General features: G+C 38.9%; 1 protein-coding gene across 5 annotated transcripts in view; it reads right to left on the bottom strand.

Annotated features, from left to right (window-relative positions):
• KCNIP4 (potassium voltage-gated channel interacting protein 4) overlaps window positions 1-18,895 on the bottom strand; it is a 1,142,821-nt gene that overhangs the window by 399,313 nt on the left and 724,613 nt on the right. The window contains exon 1 of one of the 5 annotated variants that reach the window (XM_079154781.1): window positions 12,048-12,291. The exons of the other annotated variants lie outside the window; for them this stretch is intronic. Within the exon in view, the coding sequence (XP_079010907.1) occupies window positions 12,048-12,183 (136 nt within the window). The 5' untranslated portion in view covers window positions 12,184-12,291. Of the gene's footprint in view, window positions 1-12,047; window positions 12,292-18,895 lie in introns of those variants that run through there. 5 annotated transcript variants of the gene reach the window in all.

The following is an 18,895-nucleotide window of genomic DNA, read 5'->3' as shown; positions in this document are numbered from 1 at the left end:
AGAGCCAGTCATATAAATGAGGCATCTGCAACAAGGATGGCCAAATGCCACCATGGCTCCCTGTACCAATGACAGTCTTGCTGGAATTTGACATAAAAAGAAAGTGATAAAAGAACATTACCTAGAGTAATCCTGTCAATCTTGTACTTAATATTAGCACTCTAAAGTACTAAAAGCAGTACCTACTCTGAAGGATAAGTACTGAAGTACAAGAAGAGATCTACGTGTGAATCAGGATCAGGTCCTTGCCAGAGCACCAGCATCCTTGATCTTGTACTTCCTAACCTCCAGTACTGTGAGAAATAAAATTTTGCTGCTGGTGAGTCAACCAGTCTATAGTAATCTGTTGGAGCAAATTTTCTTGGTCCATTTTCCTAATGGACAAAGACACTCTATAAACCAGTTTTAGGTTTTCTGGGTATTTAAGATCTGCAGACCAAAAAAGTCCTCTCTTTTTTCTCTATACAAATTTAAATAACATTTTAATAAGTATAATTTCATATTCTAGAGTACATCCTCCTTTAAAAGGTTTACATTTTACTGAAGTTTGAGAAACTGAACTAAAAAAAAAAAAAAAATGCTTCCAAGATCTCCTTTACTTCCAACAGTATGTAACTGAGTAATAGCTCCCACAGGATGGATGATTTTCTTAGACTTTTCTAAATGGTTCACAAAGGACTCTTAGCAACTGTGTTACATTGTGTTCTTGTGGTCAGACCATTATATCTGTTGGTGTCTTGCAGATACAAATACACTCAAGAATACAATGCAAATGATAGAAAACTAAAGAAAATGTTTACCAGATGTTCAGAGTATAAACATACTAATATGATGAACACTGGAAACTTTCTGGAATATTCTAGAAACTTTCTGGAAATGCTACATCTCATGGTTTCATGGCTTTTGGCTTTTCACGGGCTAGTTCCTCTGAATAATGGATTCTACTGTTCAGAAACATTCAACAATAGCTTCCATTGCAAAGACTTCTCTGCTTCCCTCTGATGAAGTTGAGGATCAATTTATCTTTATAATAGCACCTATCATAGTGCTATCCTTATGTTCTTTACATATGGTCTCTGCCACTCCTCTATGAGTTTCCTTATGACAGGGACTGTGCCTGTAACTGTCTTCCTTCCCTTTACCTAATGCTATGTTATGCATATTATAATGACCAATAAATATTAGTTCACAAAATAAAACAATCCCAACATAAAAAGTTCTCTGCTACTGCTACAAATATAATTTCCTGAATTGAATGCTATATAGCCATTTATTCACTCATTGTGAACCAGGGAATGAGATTAAACATTGAAGCCAGATCTGAAATTCTATTCTGTATCCAACTCATCTTGCTTACATGACCTACAACTAATTACTTTATATTTTTGAGTCTTAATTTTTGTTATCTGTAAATTGGGAACAGTGATTTCATACTTTGTAGGTTTAATCTGAAGTTTAAATAAAAATGTTAATTAATTCATTTGTACAATGCACATCATGGGACAAACTCAAATGTTAGTTCTTTGGCCTTTTTGTGCCTGTTCAACTTTTCTGTTAAAATAGTTCCAAATCACCACAATTATCAAACTGCTCTTATTGGTCAATATTTTAGCAGCCACTCTAAGGGAATACTATTTCAATTTAATAATCAATTTTGACTTTCACTCCTAGAATTTCATCATCCTTAGATGTTTCCCAGCCTCTAATGGCAGCCAGGAAAAGGTGACCATCAGAAAAAGAAAGAGAGAGGGGCGGGGGAGAAAGATCTTTGATTTTTGAGTTTCACATAGCATAGGCTCTGACAAAGGATTTAGCAGAATATATGATTAAGGAAATATCCAGCTGCACCATACCCCATCCTAAGATAAAGTTAAAGTCCTATAGGACTAAAGTAAAAAATGTGGAAGTAATGAGACACCATAATTCCTAGGCAGGTATAGGGAAAAAGCTTCAAGAAGGGTGTAAAAACCCAAGGAGTAGGCAATCCCTGGGATGTCTGTTCCTTGTCCATCATAGGTGGGGACGGAAGAAGGTGCCAGCCTGAGATTGAAGACAAGCCGGCCTGAGTCACTCTCCTACTCTCAAACTCAGCACTGCACTAGAGAAATTAAATGATGTCCCACATGACTCTAGGAGTGGGGTTAGTATAGCCCACTCTGGGTAGGAGTGGGATTAGTATAACCCACTCTGGGTAGGGGTGTTAGTATAGCCCACTCTGCGTAGGGGTGGGGTTAGTATAGCCCACTCTGGGTTCGGAAGCACTGACAGCTCTCTGTTCACCCTGAAGTGTTTGGGTGGGGGAGTGGTGGCCCAGAGAGTCAGGGACCTGAGGAGCTCTGGCAGATGGCAATGAGGAGGACACGATAAGGACAGTGCAGACAGGTGACAGAGAGGCACCTGCCATGCATGTCATGCCAACCCCACACCCACACTCTCCTTTTTCTAACAGTGGTCTACTTCACCTTTTGAATATAGCTCTGAGGCTTATTTTTAAAAAGGACTTGTTTTTCTTTTCCTCTTCTCCCTCTCCCCTTCCCTAACCTGGGGGCGGGGAACAAGATCACCCTGAGCTCTGTGCTCCACAGGAAGGAGATATGTGCCAGAGGATCTAGGAAGGGAATATCTTCCAAATTAACAAGTGAATGTTAACACACCATCAGGACCCCCTGGAGCCACCTGCCAGGGCACACCTGGAATGTAGCCTTTGAAGAGCTCCTTTAAAAGCCCCCTGTTCCTCCTGATGGACCCAATCAGTCGCTGGGACAAGAGTCCCCTGTGTTTCTCCTTTGCTAACAAAGCAATAAAACTTCTTTTTCCTTTTTCTCAAAACCCTGCCCTCCTTATTGACTTGGCATTAGGGACAGGGACTGAGCTTTCAGTTATAGTATCATTGACAATACACAAGCACTAAGGAAAAGGAGACTATTCCAAATCAATGGGATCAAGTTTCCAATACCTCATAGAAAGAGAGATTAAAATAGACATGAGGTTTACTTATATAAAAGTAACATAAAAACAAATAAGAAATCTGTCTATCTCCATGAGTTTATAGTGGGTAAGAATCATGAGGACTCTAAGACTATAGTGGAGTTTAAGATACTATATACCTTTGAGAATGGACACAGAAAGGGTAGAATGAACTAGGTAAGAAGCAGCAATTAGGGAACTCAAAGATCAACATTCTTCAGGCTCTCTCTTGCCCTGACCACTCCTACGATTTCTTCAGTTTTGGACTTTGAGGTCTTGATGTGGATAGGATAGAGTAGTTGGTACGCCAGAGTCCTAAAACAGGAGCAAATCTGATCCACTGCTCCTATTTTGCACTTGGATAGACTTTGAGGGACAAAGAGTTGGCCAGGAACGGGAGAGACCTCCAATTTCTTCAAAGACAAGCAGGTATGCATTTTGGAAATAATAGCATGCAAAGACAAGATGGGCTGTCTGCCAGAAGAAGAAAGTGGGCAGCCTTAGGTTTTGTACATGATCACAAATCTAGTACTGCATGATGTGACAACATTGTATCAGTTTGGTGATACTGACTGCTGGTGAGTAGTATGTGGATCACTGAGGTTCAAATCAGAGCCACCCAGCTCTGGGACAGATGACATGGGGCTCTGACCTTCATAGACATAGCTACTTCACAATCATTTGGGGGAAACTGAGGCAGCCTACCAGTCCCTTCAAACAGGTTATTTTTGCAATGGTTACAAAGAATATTTCATCAAATTGGATTTCACATAGATAGGTGATAATTTAGGCTATTTGGCACAAATTGATTAGAAAAACAGAACAGGAAATCCTGTTTCCACGGTCATTTCTTCCCTAGGGTTGGTACAAATGTTCTTCTTTATTTCTAACAGCCAAAGAGGAAAAGCACTGCTTACCCCACTGATATTAAAACAGCCAGTTTGCTGTTGTTTTTGAGATCTGGAGGCATTTTCTAATTTTTTCCAGGATTGCAAGCCCTTAGGGAGAATATCTCCCACACCTGATGCTACTTGGTATACATTGTCAATGTTTAATACCTAGAGGGGAAATTTTTGACATATTTGCCACTGTCTGTTCCATGGAGTCCAAATTTCAGGAAAATGTCTGATAACTTACAGAGGGACTACAAATGGAAGGGGGACTTGATGCTTGATAAAACACAAAGGGAACTTTGCAGAAGCAACAGCACAGTCCAGGTCCAGGCAGAATTCCTAAGAAACAGGATCTTTCAGCAATAATAACAAAGAAAATCTCATCAAATTGGACTTCACACAGACACAGGACATAATTCAGCTGAGCAAGCAGCAGGGAAAATCATGTTCTTGTCTATTTCAACTAACAAAATGATTCCCCTCCTTGCTTTTGTGGTTTGATTTTTCTTTTTCGCTTTATAAGGTTGAATGAAATATAAAGAAAAGATTGTGTCTCTGTGCAAAGAAAGGAAAAGTTGTAGTCAGTAGGAGAGATGGGAAGAAGCACTTCAGTTGGCATCTCTGGGACTTCATCCAGGCTGAGGGATTCCAAGATTACAATTTGCTCCATTGTGGGGGAAGAGCTGGGTCCCCATGTCTTCCTGAAGCACTGAGAACAATTATACCGTCCAGCCCACGTGCAGGCACCAGAAACTATTCTGGGATTGAATTCAAACATGTGTAAGAGATGAGTCTTTTGCCCTGTGCTCAACAGTTGAATAGACAACACTAGAATTAGTGGCTGATTTATTTTTAAGAAGAGAAGCAACACAAATAATAGCACAAGGCTGATATTCTGTGTCCAAAATTTAATAAGAAATAGAAACATTTGACTTAACTCTAATATGTCATGCTAGTTTCTTTTCCCATCAAAGACTCAAAGGCAGTCCATTTCAGTCTAAGTTTAGAAATCAGAAACCACCCCACTTCTTTTGCTGGGCACACTGACCACACTGAAGGAAAAACCAGAGTATTTGGTTGAGTCCAGACACCTTTGTCAGCTATTTCCTGTCCCTGATGTAATCTTACCAGAGTTCTTTCCATAATCTGTAAAATCATCCTCACAGCTCTAGAATATGATAAATAAATTGGACAGAGGTGCTCATGTCCCATAATGGAACCACCTCTTTTGCCTCTCTAAGCATAGGTTTTCCAGTTTCTGAATCAATGTAATTATTGAAATGACTCAATTTAAAAAATGACTCACTAGTGTTATCTAGATTGCAAGCATATGTATAGATTGGGACCAAGATCAATCTGTTAATTGCTTAAATTCTTCATTTTTCTTTCACATGTACCACCACAGACAATTCTAGGTTATCCAGGGAACTAAATAAAATAATGTGATTTAATGCTTTTACTGATAATATCTCAATGCATGCTTCACTTTTGTCTTAAAACTCGTTCTATTAAAAGCAATAATAACAACTTTCCAATCAGGGTCCTGAACAGCTCTGAAAGACCCCACTAGACTCTGACTTGGAAATCATACACTGAGCATTTGCCATGTGCCCAGCTGTCAATACCAAAGATTTACTTTGTATTCCTTTATTAAAACCTCATCACAATATTCTGAAACAACTAGATCCTGTGGTTTGCAGATACAGACAACTCGGGTTTAGGAGGGTTGAGGAGGTTGCCCAAAGTTACCCAGCTAGAAAGGTGGAGAGATAAGAATCAAGTCAAATCTCTTTGACTCTAAATTCAGAGTTGTTAAACTTTTCTCATTAAAATAAAGTCCGCCTTGCACCAGGAAGCCAGTGACTCCATAACCTATGTCAGAGTGAAGTGAAAACAGAACAGGGACAAAGCTAAACTTGGTTCCCAGCTATCTGGTTGAATCTTGTTAATTTAAAGTGTCACAAGTTGTCTATTTGGGTCCCCCATACTAGGGGGTCATTGTTCCTTCAAGTTCCTGCAATGGATGGGTATATTTTGTCCCCTTACCTCACGTTGGTTTCCTTGTAGTGCTTTCAGAACTACATGTTCTATCTCTCTATCCCTTAAAACCTTCTTACTGTAACCCCATGTGGCCTTCCAGACCCTATCTCTAAACATGTACAGTTTAATACAGTTGCAATCATTGTGAACATCTGAAATTTTACTCCTGTAGATAAAATTTTGTTTCCTGTAGCTTGCAATTTACCAAAAATTAACCCTTATCCATTGAGATCAGGGACTATGAATTTATTATTTGTCTTTTTTCTTCTAAACAGTATTAAATTCATAAAAAGTTGATGAAATTATTTTTGTATAATACATTAGGATTGATTTCACATATCACTAAATATACCCACATAAATTTTCTAGATTTTTCAAAATAGTAGAAAAGAGATGAAATAAAAACACATATCTTACCAATACTTACTAAATTGTTGGGCAATTTGACTTTGGTAGGACTTTAATTATAAAATTAAACCAAGCAAAGCCTAAATACTTAATTCAAAAGGTTTCTACACATACTGCAAAACAGATCAATGATGATAAATTGGATTTTTAGCCTTTAGGAATCAATAGGATACCAAATAGAAAAGAAAACCTTAGTAAAGTTATATTGATCTACCACTAAAGAGTGAACAAAATTATTTTCCAATCAATATTATATTCCATTGAAATAAAGTAAGACATATTAAAACCTTAACAAGATAAGCAGACATTTGATGTCCAACAATAATGAATGGATAGAAATCAACTTTTTAAAGAACACCCACATCACTGAACGTCTTGGAATAGGACAAATCCAATTGCTAGTCAGAAAGCTCCTAAAGATATAATACTGACAGCTATAACTTCCAGGCTTCTGTCAGGGTCAAGCTCAGGCAAACAGTGAGAGGGGAATTTGTGGATATTTCACTTTCTTTCTCATTTCTCTGCCCTCTATACCAGCAGAGGCAGATCTGTCATGAATCTAATGAAACTGAAGCATTAGTGGCCCCTACTCAATCAGACCCCATCAAAATCTATTTATATGCAGCAAGTAATATTTTCTTTAAATTCTTTCTTTACAGAAGGTTCTACAAACCATTGAAACTTCAAGCCCTACAAATTGATTAGTCCCTTAACTGCTATCAGGTATATCCTTGGAATTCAAGAAACTTTCAAGATTCTATACTGAAAACCTTTTCTTTGTTCTGACAATCTTGTGTGTGTTTGTACATTCATTCACACATTAATTAATCCAAGAAATAGAGACTCATAATCAGCAGGTCAGGATCATGGATTTCTCCCACTTTTCTAATAAATGCAATTTTCTGTCATGTTCTGTGACTTCTCCCACTCACAAAAATGCGGATCCCTTTCCTCTGGATAGCTTTTCTTTATGGCTTATGTTTTCTCAGTTTTTGCAACTTTGTTATTCTTTCCATTGGTCTTTCGATTTTTACTGTAAGTACTTACTTCACCTACCTGTGGTGTTCCATCTCCAAGACTAGTTTTCTTATAACTTCACTTATTCCTTGTTGGGAAAAGCTTTCAGAGTCTATTACCATGACTCCATTTCCTGGCCAGAGATTGACTTCCCACAAATAACACACAGCCTGTTCTAGTCAAGTGAATGGAAGCCATCAACAACAGGTGCCTTTTGCTTTTAACTACATAAAATACAATTCTTCCCAGCATGATGAATAGTTAAATATTTCCTTATGTTTTATAGTATATTTCCATGTGGCTTATTGATAATAGAAATAATGATGTCATTATAATTAAATAAAATAACAAGGTAATATATAACTTATTATATGTTAGGAATTACCCTTGCATTTTTCATGTACTGCTTCCCTTAATTCTCCCCAAATCCCTTGAGGTAGATGTTATTCTATGAACCATTTTATAGGTGAGAACACTGACGCTCAGGCAGGTCAAGTAACTTGCTCTGTAAGCAGGGTCCCTAGAATTTAAACCAGGAGTTCTATCTCTGGTGCAGCAAATTCAACTGTGTCTAGGGGTAGGAATTACTTGAGGACTTTTAAAATCCTGGTCCCATCCCCAGAGTTTCTGATGTATTGATCTAAGGCATAGTGTGGGCAGGTGGATTTTTCATCTCCCTAAGTGATTCTAATAAGCAACCAGCTTGATAACCAACACAACACTCAGTAGACCAAGCCACTAACCATTAGGCAATAAATGAGTGAATGGACAATTTAATGCACTGATGCATTTTCTTCTCATTCTGTGTTTTTCAAATAGATAGGAACTCATAGTAGTTCCATTAAATAAAAATAATGATAACATTTAATTGGCCACTCAGAAAATTATAAAATTAAATTTGTTCAAATTGATTTTCTCTGACCAGAAGGCTTGCCAAGGAGTAAATGCTATTTCCCAGAGAGAGGCAGTGAAAGGATTCTGAAAATGAGCAACTGGGTCTAACTCACTTTATCCTATAGACAGGAACCCTGTTGGGGAAGCTACAGAGCACATCTGACTTAGGGGGTTCAAAGAGACCCTCTGAACCATTGCTTTGTTTTATGTTCTCCACATCCCTCAGCCCATTATCCTTAATGCTGTCCCCACTTATTTCTTAACTCTGCTGAAGAGGGGGACCACAGTGCTTTAGGCAATGAGCGCTCAGAGTAGGCAAGGGGGGAGCTTTATTTTCTACCTTATTGTCAAACCTTTTCTGTTAGTCACAGTTAAACCAAAGGTACAGACACAAGAACCCAGACAAAACTATAAACACTGACCAAGCAGGGATTTGCCATGTGTAATATCTGTTTAGTGACTAAGAGATATTCCCAAGGAGTTAATAATCTTGGGAGAGGTAGACAAATGAGACCAGATGAGCTATAGAGTTCTAGATTGTGTGTGTGTGTGTGTGTGTGTGTGTGTGTGTGTGTGTGTGTGAGAGAGAGAGAGAGAGAGAGAGAGATTCAATCCGATCACGCTGTAGGCCACTGGGTCTTCCTGTTCCTCATAGAACTGGGAGACTGAATAACCAGGCAGTGGTGAGACCATCTGTAACAAACTCTACTCACAACCATTCCAGGCAGCCAAATTATAACTCTACAAACCCGGCCACAGACCCTGCCTGGAATGGGAAGGTGTGGGACAATGACTGCCACCTTCCCAAGCTTTGGCCCCTGCTTCCTACTCAGGCTTCAACAGAGAAAGTCAGATATGCTCTTCAACCACACCCAGAAGATGCCCCATGTTTATTTATCCCTCTTTCAGTTTCCTTGTACCAACAACTGCCCAACAGAGCAAATCTGAAGCCTTCCTGTTTGGTCATTACAAAGTCTTCCCATTGCCATGAGTCTGCCAAAAGCCAGACATCCATTCAAGCTAGCAGAGGCCTGACTTCTCGCCAGTGCCAGAGTGGTGTTTGGATAAGAACCTAAGGCCTCAACATTCATCTCAAAACTGAGATGAAATAGTGAATTTAATCACCATTATATTTGAAACGACAGGAAAATCACAACACCCACTGAATTTAATGGGAAATAATGAGTTTTGTTGGTTTGTCTATTTTAATATCGGACTGAATAAAGGTCCAAGACACAAATTGAGTTCAGTTAGGAAAGAACAAAGTTATATTTTGCCCCAGTTGAAAACTTAAATGATGCAAATTTGGTTTGTCTACTTCAGAAGTCTAGAGGAGGGAATTCTATTCTCTATTAAACTGAGGAGCTCCGAGTCTGAATCCTGGGAGAGGGAGCATTTTGTGATGATCAAGAAAGATGAGAAGATTATGGTGAGTGCACCTTTAGACTTCCTATAAGTTCCAGAGCTATCAGTGCAAATGCTCTATTGAAATGATGCATAGGGTTAAAATGATACAGATATCTGCACAGTGGCCAAGCCCATGCTCCTTTGCGTGCTGAGCTGCTTAGCTGAGCTGCTTAGTGAGTGGGTGGGGGCTGCTGTAGGGCACACAGAGGGTCACACAGAGTTTCCAGCTACTCCCTAGACTTGATGTCAAAGTTCTCTTGAATTTCTACAATTATTAAATATGTGTCTGACTCCTCAAAAAAAGGCATAACCAAACACTGGGTTGGCGGGGGGAGCTGTTTTATAAAGGCTGAACATCTAATTTAAAAAAAAAATCAAAAACTAATTTCTTTCCTCACTGCCTAACCTGTCTTTCATACACTTAGAGTCCAGGTTCTTTATTAAATTCTCTGTCCCTGTTTCTCTCCCATACTGATATTTGGAAGAATTTTTTTTTTTTTTCTCACTTGTAAACGAATGCAGCAGAATTAGCAGCAAGTAATTAGCAGGTTTGGTTAGAAGTTAGAAGCTGGGAAGCAAATGAAATTAAAGTTGGGGTAAATTAATTAGTAAAAGGTGCCAGAGTTGTGTGTTCTCCTTAATTAAGTGTTGTTATTCAATGTGTCACCACCGACAAACAGCACTTTGTGTGGTTTAGAAACAGAAGAAAAGTCTGACACCCAGGGAGAGAACCAGAAGGTGTTGAGTGGGGGTGAGCCTCCTGGGAATAGGAATAGGAACCATCTCTGGGGTCTCCCGAGCCTTCCCATTCCTTTCTTCTGAGGATTCTGTAGTGCAGTTGGAACACCTATGCCAACATGGGACTGGTGGTTTGTTCCTTGTTCCAAGAACTGTGGCAACTCCTTTCTTAGGAGCCTGCGGTGCCACTGTCCATTCACAAGGTCCTAAATTACTCATTAAAAAAAAAAAAAGAAAGTGGCCCTGTGTATGAGTTTGCTATAGCTGCCATAACAAACATCACAGACTAGGTGACCTAAACAAAAGAGTCTTATTTTCTTTCAATTCTGGAAGTGGAAAGTGTAAAACTAAGGTATTAGAAAGATTGTTAATTCTGAGGCATCTCTCCTTAATTTGTAGCCACCATTTTCTCCCTGTGTGTTCACATGACCTTCTCTCAAAGGTCTGAAAACATCTTACAATTTTTCTTTCTTTAATTGTTTGAATTGTTTGATGGTGGGTAATCCTGCATCCAAGCCTAAATCATTGTCTTGTATATATATATATATATATATATATATATATATATATATATATATATATATATTAAAAGAATCATATATATTAAAAGAATCTCATACTTTATAAAAATATTGACTAGATGTCTTTGGTATCAGCAAAGGCAGAGAATATGCTTTTTACTAAAATGCCACTTCTAATTCCAGCTGTGTGACCTTGAACAAGTTACTTAACTTTCTGAACTTGTTGGTAAAATGTGATCATGTAAGGGACAAGTAAATGAGAAATTGCAATGTAAAACAGCAAGCAAATTGTCCAAAATACACCCTGCTCTTATCTCAGTTAATTATGTGAGTGAAAAGGTGACCTGGTTAGAACTATCCAGAATATTGTCACAAAAATAAAAGATTCCTGCACAAAATCCCAGGTTGTAAGCCCAACTAAATGTTTTATTCGGTCACTTTACCTTTATGGGTCTCAGATTTTTCCATATTAAATTGGAGGTGATGATCATACTTTGCATTTGACAAAAACCAATCAAAAGGATAATGTATATAAAAGTACTGAAATGAAAAGAGTCACAAGCAGACACTTAAGACTGATGCTGGGATATTTGGAAGACAACTGAAGTCAGTTTCCTGTCTTGTTTGTTTGTCCCTCAAGGACTCTAGAAATGGGGCCATTTCTGTTAAAATGTGTTTTTTCCAGATTTTTCTTTTCTTTAAATAATTATTTCATAAATTTCTCTTGGTACCTTTCTGGAAAAAACAAATTTCTTTTCTTTACCCAGTTCATTTTTATAAAATACCTTTGCAATGATGGGCATTGTTTTAGAAACCTGGGAAACATTCCTCAGCAGAACAAAGAAACATCTCTGCCCTCATAGAGGCTGCAATTTCAAAATTATCTTTTTCTCATTGAGCTGAGATGTGATTGGTTGTTTTTAAAGTTATGGTAAGATGTAGAATTTCTCAAACTTTTTTTTTTAATCTCAGGACCTCTTTATACCCTTAAAACATGTTAAGAATCACAAGAAATTTTGTATCTATAGGTTATATCCATTAATTTATAGTAAAAATTAAAACTAAAAAGTTATTAATTTATTAAACAATGGTGTAAACATTATATGCCAGAATTATTATGAACTGAAAGTATCTCTCCAAAATTTGCACATTGAAGACCTACCACGGAAGTGATGGTATTCAGAGGAAGGCCTTTGAAGAGGTAGTCGGCTCCAGATGAGGACAGCCGGTGGAATCCTCATAATGAGCTTAGTGCCCTTACAAAAGGGGAGACTCCAGAACTCTCTCTCCATTCCCATGAACCAAGCACAGGCTCTGTAGCTCAGGGAGAGAAGGCAGCCCAGGAGGGGCAACCTCACAGAGGGATCATGCTGGCACCAAGCGTCAGACTTCCAGGGTCTAGAACGCTGAGCTGCAATATCTGTTGTTTAAGCCAAACTCAGCATTTGGTATTTTCTTAGAACAGCCCAAGCTGGCTAAGATAATAACATCTTTCATGAAAAATAACTATATTTTCTAAAAAAAAAAAAAAAAAAAAAGGAAGAAGAAGAAGAATGGCATTGTCTTGCATTTCTGTAAGTCCCTTTTTGGTCTGGTTCAATAGAATAGTTGTATTTTCCTGTCTGCTTCTTTATTCAATTTGTGATATCAGTGTCAGGCGGTCTCTAGAAAACTCCACTGTATGTTTGTGAGAGAATGAGGGAACAGAAGACACAGTCTTAGTTTTATTGTGAAAATACTTTTGACTTCTTAGATGCCCTGGGGGAGTCACGGACTTTGCTTCAAACTCTGATGGGAAAAACACATAGTTGGGAGACCCGAGATCTAATCTGATATTTTCGAAAGTTATTTCCTTTGTGTCCACCTCTGCTTCTTGCTTCTGAAAACGAGTGGTTTGGACATGATGGCCATAACCTTTCCCAGCTGTGACATCGTCTGTGTTCTGCCTTCTCTGATTTGGTCAGTTAGGTCTTTTAAAGGACTGGATTTTTTCCTCCTTCTCTGTTCCCCTCATGCCCATTTTTCTGGGCCTGGCAATAAGCAGAAGGAGGATAAAGGAAGGGAGACTTTATGATATTCAATGTTGATAAAACTATCGGCTTTTAGCAAAATGAAACTCAGGACTCTTGGACGAGGTGTCATCTTGATAGGGAGGCTAATTTAGTACTGACCACGGAGGCTTGGCCTCAGAAGGGACTGGTCATGACAGCACCTTTATTTATTTATTTTTCCTCTCTCTCACAAGTATGATCTCATCCACATGATCTCAACCTCATCCTGCTCATCCTGAAACACCCTGAGGACTGGCAAAAGAAGCCTAAGGTTTACAGGAAGTCCTGGGACTTGCTGTAGGCAAATACAAAGTGAAGTGGTTTAGAAATATCCAAGCCCTGTAGAAGTCACCAGGGGTCGCCCACTTGGAATGGTATCCAGAAGGTCCAAGTGTTACCCCTGTCCTCTGCTCCAGAGAAGACTCACCTGCAACCTGCTCCTTGTTATAGAGAAGCTAGAAGAACTGATTGAATAAACAGTGATTCTCAAATGTGAATCAGGATCTTTATATTTCTAGTAAGTCTGGGATGACCCTGTCTCCCAGGCTACTGGACTTTGGGAAGTACTAGAAGAGAGTTACTACAGAAAGTGATTTGAGCCAAGAGAAACAAACATTATTTTAGACTCTGAATGTCTCTATAAACAACTTACAAAACAACTATACTCCCAGCTCCCTGACATCATGGTCTGTTCCATTCTAATCCCTCTCTATTGAGTGAAATGAGAGTGTCACACCATCTATCATATTTCTAATCATAGCAATTCTGAGGGGAGATTCCACAGGAGTACTGACTAAAGCATTTTGGAAATCTTACTTGCTGCTTTACTTTCTCTCAGGTATGGGAAGGGAGGCTTCCTAGAGGGATACCAGAGCCTGCTGCATGGTGGAAGCTGTAACTTGAACAATTCCTTTGCGGTCTTTAGATTTCAAATGTCAAGTCGTAGGAGGAATGGGGTCTCCAGTTTATGATGGAGACTCCAGAGTTTATAACTATGTTGCCACTACCTTCAGCAAAGGAGCCTGAGACTTCTTCAATCTGGTTAAGCTCCAGTTTTCCAGGACTTTTTACCAAGTATAAACCCAACATCAGAGACTGATGGTTAAAATAAATGCAGGTTATTATGTTACACAAGTGAATATCGGTCTTTAGAAGTCTAGAGCTGCAGTCAGAGTATTCCCATGTGACTGTGGGGAATCTCTCACTGGCCTTCTATGGCCACAAAGTAGGAAGATAATAAATCAATAAACCTCTTTTTGGTGTGCAAGGTGGTTTCACATATGCTCTCTCGTGTTAAAGTAACCCAGGTGATAAAGAGAATCCCTATCAAGTACCTAGGGAAACAGTTTCTAAAGACTGCTCAGTTCAAGCAGGCAGAACCACATTGCAAGACTGGCTTCAAAGTCCACAGTTCTTGGACAAAATTCAATCCTTCTCCCATGAACATTATTGAGTACCTACTTTATATAAGGGGGAGAGAAAGTGGCAGAACACAGTGCTCTAGTGATAGTTCTAATTTCATGAGGACGGATAAGGACATTTCTGGAAGGAGTCAAGTCTACCTCTTCATTTTACCTGTGGGAAAACTAAGGTCCAGAGAAAATGAATGGTTCCTACAGATAAAAAGAAAGTGGCAAAGGTGTTCAGATAAACTTCAATCAAAACAAGTTTTAAAAAGGGGGCCTCTTCCTTACCAAAACAAACTATCCAGACAGAAAGAGGACTGATATCTAGTCTTAAATCTTCACCCTCACCTGGATGGCACTCCATGGTTCAGCCCAGAAGGTCCTCATTGTCCCCTCTGGGCCTTTGTATTGGCTATTCTCTGTAACTGGAACATTCTTCATTTGGAGTTTCACACGTGTAATTCCTCATTGTCATTTGGATCTCAATTCATGAGCATCCCCTCCAAGTATTCTTCCCTTGTGCTTCTGTCAACAGACCCTGGTCATGTCCCAAGCCTATCTTGAGATCAGGCTGACAGTTTCTTCCAGGGCATGTGTTTCTGCATCCCATGACCAGAGGGATCATGTTCTCTAGTCTTAATTAGCTTTCCTCATTTGCAGTCTCTAATCCTCAACTTCCTACCATATTTACTAGGATCAACTCTCAAATAAATCACTAGTGGCCATTCAAACATAGACAAAGTCCTAGTTGACCTGCACTCATGAACCTGTCATCTTGTTTTCACAGTTCTCATCTCTTTGCTCTCGGAAATTCACAGATTCATTAGTTTGTTTACTTGTTATCATTCTGCACTGCCATCCTACCTGACCCTCCCTGCTCTCCCCTCTTCCTTCACCCACCAGATGCCCAATAGAATATAAGCACCAGAATGTTCAGCCTCTATCTGTTCTGTTCACTGTGGTGTCCCCAGAATAGCACCCAGCACATAGTAGGTGCTCAACATGTGTCTCTTGAATAAATAAGACTTGACTAGCAGATCCTGCTCTTCAATTACTAAATCAGAGACAGTCTCGTTTTGTTTTATTCCAATTTTTATTCCATTGCTCTTTCATCCATTTGTATAGCCTCTCTTTAACCTATCAATTTTTTGTTAATGTGCTGTCTGGCACAATCAGAAAAGTAACTAAAGATTTATAAAAATTATTTCAGTCTTTGGGTCCAAGAAAATTTTTAGCCATATCAATTGATTAAGATACACACACACACACACACACACACACAAACACACACACACACACACACACACACACACACACACACACACACAATAGATATATAGATACATAATATTCCCAAATAGAAATCTCTGTTCCTTTACCTCCTGCCAAATTTGCCTTGTGTAACCACCTATGTTTATTAAAAGGACTACTGTTCTCTTTCTGTTTAACACTGACCTTCAAGTGCTTGATTTAATAAACTGGGAAATTAGAATAAATCATATTGGCTTATTCAATCAACTATATTTCAAAGAGCTGTAAGGAGAAGCTGGAATAACATCAATACACAGGAAGGAAGAAATGGAGCTCATGGGGAAGGAGAGGGAGCATCAAAGGTAAAGATCTATTGTCAGATAATCTCACAATCTCACATGGAGTAAAGAGAATAGGATCCCATGCTTTCACAGTCCACCTCTACCCCCGATTAAAACTCTGTCAAAGCAAAATCCAACTGAATGCTTACTTATGAGGCAGGTGACAAACATCGCACAGGAATCATGTTTCTGTTAAGAGGTTGTTTAAATAAATATCCCCTATTCAGCACAGAGTGTATCTGTTCTTTTTCTTCTACCAACCAGTGTAGGAAAACTCTGGATTGAGGATGAGGATGCTGTTTCATGTTCTCTTTTACCTCTGTAAGAGATTACAAGGAACAGAATATGGAAATTTCCCTGTTTTATTTACCAGACTCTCTCCATAAACCCAGTGCCTAGAACAGAGTCTGGCACATCACAGTAGCTCAATAAAAACCTTGTTTAGAACCAGAACATATAATTATTTGTGTTCAAGGGTAGAAAAGCTCTTACTTGCAATATGCTTAAAACAGAATAACCAAACCTTTGGTTGCGTGAAGATCACTAAGGGGCACTACTATTATTGTGCGCTGTTTCTTACATATCTTATTGTCTCCCCAGAAACACAGAATATGCGGTGGTAATTCTTCATGTGTCTTCTGTTAAGAAGTGAATACTGTGTGCTTAGAAAGATTAGGATTTGGAGTCAGGCAGTTATCCTTCTAAATCTCCTTTTCCTAATAGATAAATGGGGCAACTAGGGCTAATTTCTTCACAGGATTGCTAGGCAAAATAAGTGAGGCTGTGCATGTTAAAAGCATACACATCATACTTATGATGGAGTACACACTCAAATATGTCACCAAAAAAGAAAAAAAAAAAATAAAAATAAAAATAAACCCATCCCAGAACTGTGGCACATGCCTGTAATCCCAGCAGCTCAGGAGACAGAGGCAGGAGGATAGAGAGTTCAAAGCCAGCCTCAGCAAAAGCTTGGCACTAAGCAACTCAGTGAGTCCCTGTCTCAAAAATAAAAATACCAAATAGGACTGGGGATGTGGCTCAGTGGCCCAGTGCCTCTGAGTTCATTTCCTGGTACCCCCAAAAAATTCAAAAACGAAGAACCCAATCAATAAATGGGTAAAGGAACTGAACAGGCACTTCATAGAAGGAGAAATATGATCAGTCAACAAATATATGAAAAAGTGTTCTACATCACTAGTAATTAGAGAAATGTAAATTAAACTACACTGAGATTTCATCTCACTCCAGTCAGGATGGCAATTATCAAGGATATAAGCAACAATAAATGTTGGCGAGGATGTGGGGGAAAAGGTACACTCTTACATTGCTGGCAGGACTGTAAATTGGTATAACCTCTCTATAAAGTAGTATGCAGATTCCTCAGAACGCTTGGAATGGAACCACCATTTGATTTAGCTATCCCACTCCTTGGCCTATACCCAAAGGCCTTAAAATCAGCATACTACAGTGATGCAGCCTGTTTTAGTCAGCTTTTTGCCCTGCTATGACTAGAAGGATCTGACCAGAACAATTGTAAAGGAGGAAAAGTTTGTTTGAGGGCTCATGGTTTCAGAGGTCTTAGTCCATAAAAGACCCACTCCATTCCTCAGAGCTTAAGGTCAGGTTAAACATCATAGCAAGAGAGTGTGGCAGAGAAAAGCAGCTCACATAATGATCAGAGAGCAGAGACAGAGGTCTCCACTTTCCAGAAACAAATATATGTCCCAAAGTCACACCCCCAATGCCCCACCTCCTCCAGCAAACCCTACTACTTCAGTTACCACTCAGCTAATCCCTTTCAGGGGATTAATTCACTGATTGGGTGAAGACTCTCACAATCTAATCATTTCTCCTCCAAAACTTCTTGCATTGTCTCACATGTGAGTTTTTGGGGGATACCACATCTAAACTATAACATGGCCACATCAATGTTTATAGCAGCTCAATTCACAATAGCTAAGCTATGAAACCAACCTAGATGCCCTTCAACAGATGAATGGATAAAGAAAACGTGGTACATATATACAATTGAATATTACTCATATTCAAATAAGGATGAAAGTATGGCTTTTGCTAGTAAATAGATGGAACTGGAGACTATTGTGCTAAGTGAAAAAAGCAAATCCCCCAAAACCAAACTCCAAATGTTTTCTTCTCTGATATGTGTATGCTGACTCACAATAGGCTGAGAAGTGTAGAGGGAGAAGTGGAGATTCACTGGGTTGGACAAGGGAGCATAGGAGGAAGGGATATGAAATGGGAATTGAAAAGACAGTAGAATGAATCAGACGTAAGTTTCATATGTTCATATACGAAAACACCACTAGTGTAACTCCACATCATGTACAACCACAAGAATGAAAAATTATGCTCCATGTACATATGATATTTCAAGATACATTATACTATCATATATAACTAAAAAGAATTTTTAAAAAAGACACAAATGAGAAAGCTGTAGTTCAGAAGAATAGACTTCTTTAGGATTATTCCTAAAGAGTAATCCTAAACTAGGAACTGGGAAAACAGGGATTTCAGGAAATAGAATCCAGGTCCTTCTGGAAGAAGGTCAAGAGAATGTGTTCTTCATGCACCCTCTCCTTGTGCAAAGGGTGTAATTCAGGTGTGTGCCTTTCCTGTTTTCATTCTGGTTTCTCTAATTCAAACACAACTGCTTCTGAAGTCTCGAACTGGCTATTGTTGACTGATGGGATGGTAGTGAACCTACAAAAGTTCTCAACTTTGGGGGATTTTTCTCACTTTGCAGGATAGACAGACATAAACGTTGGGTCATCTTAAATGCAAAATATCTGGGGGCAGATTCTCTAGGATTGCTATGTAAAATGTATCTCTTTGGTAAAAGTTGATGTTCTTGGAATAATTGTGTCAAAACCTGAAATGATGTACCTGATGTTGAAGCAGAATTGATATAGAAACTAGTGTGAATGTAAATGATGC

The sequence above is a fragment of the Sciurus vulgaris genome (genome assembly GCF_902686455.1).
Source record: "Sciurus vulgaris genome assembly, chromosome: 9".
Classification (NCBI taxonomy): domain Eukaryota; kingdom Metazoa; phylum Chordata; class Mammalia; order Rodentia; family Sciuridae; genus Sciurus; species Sciurus vulgaris.
The sequence above is the reverse complement of the archived record's forward strand: the minus strand, read 5'-3'. Positions and strand labels throughout refer to the sequence as shown.